Source organism: Neolamprologus multifasciatus, chromosome 7, assembly GCF_963576455.1.
Source record: "Neolamprologus multifasciatus chromosome 7, fNeoMul1.2, whole genome shotgun sequence".
NCBI lineage: Eukaryota > Metazoa > Chordata > Actinopteri > Cichliformes > Cichlidae > Neolamprologus > Neolamprologus multifasciatus.
This window is the reverse complement of record NC_140445.1, coordinates 24245502-24253011: the sequence shown is the minus strand read 5'-3', so window position 1 is coordinate 24253011 and position 7510 is coordinate 24245502. Positions and strand designations below refer to the sequence as shown.

The 7510-nt window shown below is 40.2% G+C and overlaps 1 protein-coding gene across 3 annotated transcripts in view; it reads right to left on the bottom strand.

Annotated features, from left to right (window-relative positions):
- The window catches only part of sgsm1b (small G protein signaling modulator 1b), a 28338-nt gene extending 21106 nt beyond the window's left edge, over nt 1-7232 (bottom strand). The window contains exons 1-7 of one of the 3 annotated variants that reach the window (XM_085166740.1): nt 7060-7232; nt 6917-6960; nt 4559-4634; nt 3664-3826; nt 3350-3502; nt 2972-3039; nt 2746-2888 (exon numbers count right to left, since the gene is read on the bottom strand). In XM_085166740.1, coding sequence (XP_085022866.1) covers nt 2746-2888; nt 2972-3039; nt 3350-3502; nt 3664-3826; nt 4559-4634; nt 6917-6960; nt 7060-7066 — 654 coding nt within the window. In that variant the 5' untranslated portion in view covers nt 7067-7232. Of the gene's footprint in view, nt 1-2745; nt 2889-2971; nt 3040-3349; nt 3503-3663; nt 3827-4558; nt 4635-6916; nt 6995-7059 lie in introns of those variants that run through there. The other 2 variants (XM_085166741.1, XM_085166739.1) reach the window with 2 other exon arrangements.
- Between the last annotated feature and the right edge of the window lie 278 nt (nt 7233-7510).

The following is a 7510-nucleotide window of genomic DNA, read 5'->3' as shown; positions in this document are numbered from 1 at the left end:
AAAAAATTAGATGAGGAAACGAAACCACGAGCTGACATTCATAGCACACCGCAACTGACCTTCACTAACATTTTTGTAGATGGCTCAGCATCCAAAAATAGTTTGGGGAGAAACTGTGTGGGCTATGCAGTAACCACAGCTGACAAGGTTTTAGAAGCTAAACCACTAACTTCCTCACACTCTGCTCAAAGTGCAGAACTGAATGACTGTCATCAGAGCATGTCAACTACATGAGGGACAAAAATAAACATATACACAGACAGCCAATATGTTTTTGCAGCAGTACATCATTTTGCAAAAATCTGGCAAAACAGAGGTATGGTTACTTCTACCGGTAACCCTGTGCAACACGGAAATCTTTTAAAACAACTACTAGAAGTTATAACTCTGCCAAAGAAGCTGGCATTATGCAAATGTGCTGCACACCAAAAAGATGACTCTGAAATTACTAAAGGCAACAACTTTGCAGACATAGCTGCAAAAAAGGCAGCACATCAGCCAATAGAAACCTTAATGTCTGAAACCACAGAGTTAATACCACTTGATGTACTGAAAGATGAACAGAAAGCCGCACCCACTGCAGAACAAAAGAAGTGGTTAAAATGTGGCGCACAACTGAAAAATGACTTAATGACCTGTAATGGCAAACCAATATTGCCAAAATCTCTACACAAGACAGCAGCATTAGTGACACATGGCTCGACGCACGTGTCAACAGCAGGGATGATAGATATTCTCTCTAAACACTTCTACACTCAAAATTTCGAAAATTCAGCAAAAGAATTTATCAGAACATGCATGATTTGCCAAAAACACAATGCACAGGGAAATCTCAGACCTAAAAGAGGTCATTTTCCCACACCACCTCACCCATTCCATACAATCCACATGGACTTTATCGAATTGAATCAATGCCAAAATTCGAAATATGCTCTAGTAATTATAGATGTATTTTCAAAATGGCCAGAAATCTATCCAGTAAAAAGAGCAGATGCAATTTCAGTAGCAAAATGCTTATGCAATCATTTCATACCCACATATGGCATCCCTAGCCTGATACGGAGTGACAATGGAACACATTTTGTAAATGACATAATTAGCAAGGTCTCTGAAGCCTTAGGATTTAGCATCAAACATCACTGTGCATACCATCCACAAAGTGCCGGACTAGTGGAAAGAACTAACGGTACAATAAAACAAAGATTAAGAAAATGCATGGAAGAAACAGGAAGGCCATGGCCCGAGTGTGTAGGCCTAGTAAAAATGTGGATGAGACTGACGCAAGGCTCTCAGAAGCTCACACCTTTTGAAATCATTCATGGCAGACCATTTCCACTGCCGATCACAAGCGAGCCAATAGACAAATCAGTAAGGGAAACCACCCTAGCTGAATGGATGACTAAACTGCTTGAAAACAAAGAGATTGTGCTAAACAACCAACTGCCGAGTGATTCTTCTCCAGTCTCTTCCAGGTTGAAACCAGGCGATTGGATCCTGATTAAAGTACTCCACAGGAAAAATTGGAGTTCACCGAGGTGGGAGGGCCCCTATCAGGTGCTGCTGACGACCCCAACTGCATGCAAAATAGCAGAACGACCCTCGTGGATTCATCAGAGCCACACAAAGAAAGTGCAGAACGCACCAACTGACTAGACGCCGGTTCCCCCAGGCCAAGGTGATCTAGGAGTGGAGGAAGGGCTGATTGGGCCTAACCCGCCCGCCCTTGACCTTCTCGCTCTTAGTCATCTCACCGGAAGCCCGGGTGTTCCTGGTCTCCACTGAAGACACAGCGAAAACAGCCACCTGGCCCCACCTGCCCGGTAGAAAAACAGGAGATCAATCTAACCTGTAAAACCAGAAGAGCCAAGCAACTGACTTCACTCACGTAAAGTATCAACCACAACAAAAACATGACTGACGCTCTGAACGCTTTGAGAAAGATTAAGGACGCTCAGCAACAAGACTATGTCACAAGCACTGAAGATTGGCTCACATGGTTGCTAAGTGGTTCTTGGAAGTCCCTACTGATTAAAGGACTTGTTTTTGTTGGAATTTTACTTTTACTTTTATGTGTTTTCACAACATGTGTAATACCCTGTCTGAAGAAAATGGTATCAAACATAGTGATGACCTCTATCAATGCTTATGTAACACTGCCTCAAATGGAAGATGTTTTGGAAAAGGATTCATGTGATGATGTTGAAGTCTAATTGAACCCAGGATTGCTCAATGACGTTCTGACCGAAAATGTTTAGGCAAGAGGTTATGAATTGAACCAATAGCAATGCTGTTATTACAGAAATTTGAACAACAGGAGGGGATGTTAGAAGATTTTTATTATTAAGACATTTTATTAATCATTATTGCTGATATACTAAAGCTAAGAGTGTTCATATTTCTGTTTTTACTTAACCACTTGCACAACTGTCTACACTTTGCCTTAAAAAGACTTGTTTTGCTCTCACATTATCTCACAGGAAACCGCCACCCAAAGAGTAAGAAATGACCTTGTAAGAACATAACCTTTTTTGAACATAAGTTCCGAGATCTCACACCTGCCTGTTTGGCTAGGGAATGTTACTTCCTTTCTTGTATGTTTCATGCTGTGTATAAATAAAGGCAGAGAATTGCTGCAGGGTGTGGGCCTCACTTGAGCTCCCACCCGTGCACGTTGAACTGTTACAAGTGTCTGAGTGTTATTTCATTATACCTGATTACTTGATAATATTGTCTCTTATCACTAACCAAGGCAGGTCTTCTGGAGGGGGAATCCTGCCGACAGTGACCGCTGTGAATACGATGCCTCTGTACAAGCTCATCTGCAGATGGATCAGTCCAGAAATGGTCTGCAGTCTTAACCTTGGTGTACTCCAAAGCACAGGGGCCAACTGTAAAAGAAGGTTAATGGGCTTAAAGTAGACATCCGAATAAGTAGCTATATAAACTGACAGCACAGTAAAAAAAAAAGTACCCAATAGGGATGCAAGAATCGGTCCATCCACAGGATCCATCAGCATGGCTTCTTTGTCATAGAATGAACTGAAGCACACAATAATAACACAGTATACATGCGGAAAGACCATAGCGTTAACACCAAGACTGTTTTTTAATTCATCCCCATGTTACTCATTGCATACCACAGCTCTCGATGACTTCTGTGCAAACAGATAATGTATTAATATTACTATAGAGAGGGTACAAATTAGAACACATGAGAGAAAGAAGCCTAAAAACTTTGGTAGTTACGATACATAGAAATCAGCTGCCTATGGCAAAAAAAAAAAATGTGGCATTGAAAAGAAAGACATTCCAAAGCCTCAAAAGGATAAAAAAAAATAGATAATCCTACCTGCTGTTTTCTACCAAGTACAGGACAATCTTATCTAGGAGCTTTTCCATCAGGGCAGTTCGAATCCACAGGTGTTTCAGCGCTTGAGGAGGAAGGTTAGCCAACTTGGACTGCCGACTGCGGTCAGTACTCAGTGAGGAATTGTTCTGCTTGCTAAAGCAAAAGAAGAAATTTACAGACGATGTCTGCATAGGCTCTTAAAATGTAACAGGATGAAACAGGAATGAAAAATAGCACAAAAGAGTTTATATATCGATATATATGAAAATAACTATAAGAAAGAGTCTGTGGTCTCCCACAGATAAAAGTTTCACCTGTTTTCAATGAGCTGTTCCAGCTCCTGGACCTTGTGACAGAGCTCCGCAGCAGGGGAAAAGCTTTTTGCCACCTTCATAAAGAGTGCCGCAACCTTATTACTGCACAGCAGGCCTGCAATCCTACGTTTCAATCCATGAAGCACACACGCCTCCACTACAGCTATACAAACACACATAAACATGCAGAGACTTAGCAAATATTTTATTTGTATTTATATAAAAAATAGGTATATAAATATATACATTTTTTATTTCAACTTAATCTAATCCATCTTTTATGGATTTGAAGTGGAAATGTTTGTATTTGGCCTAAAGCTTTATTTTCCTCTAAAAAGCATAGTACAACTCCCTTTTGTTAAAGGCCTCAGTCTCATGTTTCTTTTACAGAAACAGGCGAAAAGCAAGCACAGGTAGCTCAAGGAGAAATAGGCTGAAGTCAACACTGCCTACAGTTGCTAGGATATAAGTGTTGAGAATCATATACGCCTCACTCCTTGTTAGTATCAACACCTTTGAAGGTTCATCCTTCTACTTTATTGATTATAAATAGATGCGACTAATGAAAAGAAATCATTAGGAACAGACTGCACAGGACCTTTGGGCACTGTGAGAATGAACTCGTAGGAGGTGATATGGCTTGACACAAAGTGAAGTCAGCCGTCATTCTGTACTGTAAATGTCAGTATGGATGTGGTGGACGGTACTGTACTATTTAAAACTGAATGTCTTTTATTAGATTAGATACAATACAGAAAACCTATAATACCTTTTTTAGTTGGAGGTAAAGATTATAGCTAAAAGAAAAGACATTGTTCATGTCATCGGCAATAATAACTGAGTAATGGATTGTAATAAAATATCTAATAAAAGCAGACAGTAGAAAAACATTTACCACAGAAGGATATAATATGGCTGCTGTCTGCATGCACAAATTTCCTCGTTACTGCCTCCTCCATAATTTGTTTCACCTAAAGGAGAGAAGTTCACCGTCAGATACGTCTTAATCAGTCTGACACAGTTACATAAGGTGATAAAGACAAAACAAGAAGCACAGAAGCGAGTGATGTTAGAAAAAGTAATGATGAAGCAGCAGTATGGCAACATAAGATATTTCCTACAAGCAGGTTATAGCATCCTGCTGATGTACGCTGCCAAAACGCTGCCAAAACTACCCAAAAGAACCTTCACAGACATACCCAAACTACCAAAACTATAGCCTCATCTTCTGCAGTTTACAAAGCCATTGCAAGTGCTGTACAACATCCAACGTGCACTTCAAACTTCAAATAATTTTGCAATGCAAAGCACATGCAATTTCTGATCTCCTCAATTTGTCTGATTTATTGTAAGCAGTAAAAGAAAACCTTCAAGTTTTTGTTTACATTTTCTAGTGATTCCAAAAGGAATTGTTTCTTGATGTTTTCTACTTGCATTCCTAAACACATTCATCCATCCATCTACTTTTTTTTTTTTAGCTTATCCAATTAAGGGTTGCAGGTAGCCTGTCTCATGTGTTGTAGGTTGAGAGGCTCTGTGCACCCTGCACACCCTGGACAGGTTGCCAATCGGTCTAAATAATCTAAATATATCTAAATAATACGTAAATATGTAAATAAATTCACTAACAATTTATTAACACACTATACCAAACTGCAAAGTTTGCAATAAGCACACTTTTACAATATAGCTACAATCAAAGCAGCAGATTAAAAAAATGTACATTTTTACCCCATTGTATGAATCAATTTCCAACTTCCCCGTATTATATGTTTCCAATAATGAACCTAGTAATAGCACTGTATAAAGTAAACACCCACACCTTAAAGCTATGTTTGTGTCATAAACAGTGATCTACAAGCCAAATGAGAGAAAAGCTTCAGTGACATCATCTGGGGTTGTTTGGTCAGGGTCGACAAAGCCACAGACATTACTGTAAAACTGTGTTTTCAGTTCAAATAACACTTATATACTGACCTTGGAAAAAAAATCCATGTTGCTCTCCATTTCACTTTAATAAATGTCATATTTTTGAACAAGCTTGTTGTCATAGCTGCAATTATGTTCAGGTTAAAAAAAAGAAAGAAAGAAACTGAGATGAGCATGATCATGACTACACTTTTTGAGTGCGGCATTTTCTCTGAATGTTTATTGTTTGGTCGTGATCCACAAAGTAGTCACGTCTGCTGCTAAGAAACGTATCATTAAACAATAAAATGCACTAAATTTAAACTGATGCTCGGTGCCCTAGACACATTCTCCCATGAAATAAGATGAAAATCACTTCCATGCTTAAATATGATTGTGCTGGAATTCTGCTGAATGTTCACAATTCAGGAGTTATTTATTGCTGCTGCAACCAGATCTCACGACTGTCCTGTCCTTCTCCTTCACATGAGTAAACAACATGAAAGGCATGCTTTGTATTAATTACCCATCTATATAAAGCAAAGTGAAACATTAAAATGCAGTTTTGTTTTTGATTTTCTTAGATTTATATATCACAGCTAAGCCACTCCTTACTGCAGGATCCTGTATCAGTGCCTTAGGTTTTTGAGAGGCAATGAGTCACAGGTGAGGGGGAGAACACACACAGAGTGGGTCTAGAAGTACCCTGCTTGAGTAAAAGCTTCATATTTCTTTGCCTGCATGAGGAATCGTGGAGTCACTGTCCAGTTTATAAGGGTGGTGCATTGTGCTCACTGCTGCTTTCTCTGACTGATTTGCAAATACATTTAAACATATTTATGCTGTCATAACCTATATTATGGTAGCAAGAGAAGCTACTGCAAAAGCACCTATTAAAAACGCCAAATTAAGCAGATGGTTGGGTCACACCTTTAAATTCTGACTAACAGGGCGGTGGGTTGAAAGGAATATGCCAGAAAACAGGCTTAAACAATCTGTGCGTGGCTTCCTGATTGTGGTGGGTTTCTTCCACAATATAAAACCATCAGCATCATCAGTATTATCGTCATCATTGCCATCACCACCGTCGTCATCACCATCTTACGCCAGTCCACCAGCAGTCACAAACAGACCGGTATCCAGCACAGCCCCACCGGCAGCCTAATTGCGTCTAATCACATTATGTAAAATAAACCGTCAGTTTTATCATAAACAGGCCTACGGTGGAGTCAGCCTTGATGAACGATAACCACACACACACACACACACACACACACACACACTGAGCATATAGCGCCCGTAAACATAAAATGTGATGCGCGCAAATGAAATAAAATGCACCAACCTCCTTCTTCACATTGCGCAGCAGTTTCTGGCGCGTCTCGGCCTCTGCCACGGGAGAAAACATAATGAGTTATGCTGATCAGATGCTGTTTTGGAAATTGATGGTGATGCGCTCACGAAAGAGGGAAATAGCGGCGTCGGTACCTCCCATCGCTCCTGACAGGGTGCAGCGGCTGACACGCACAGCTTTCTGGACGGTCTTGACGGTGATTTAGGCAAGGCTGCTTTACAGGGAGAGTCAGTCCGGGATGTACGAGGTGTTCTTAACGACTACATCAAACCTATCTGCTACCTCACCGTGAACCACCACCCCTTTAAAGTCACAGTACCCTGTGCGTTTAATGTACACAACGACACAGTCCCCCTCACCCCCCCCCCCTCCCCGAGGGGGAAAAATGCAAGGTGCACTCACAGTCAAAAATGTATCTGTAAAAAAATACAATAAGAAACTTTTCCTAAAATGTTCATTGGCTGATTATTATTCATACAGGTAATGAATGAGTTGTGGGGAAATGTATCTTTTCAATCTTTTCTTTTCCCTTGCATTGTACAGAATGATCAAGGAAATGATCAATAAGAATGTGCCATCCCATGA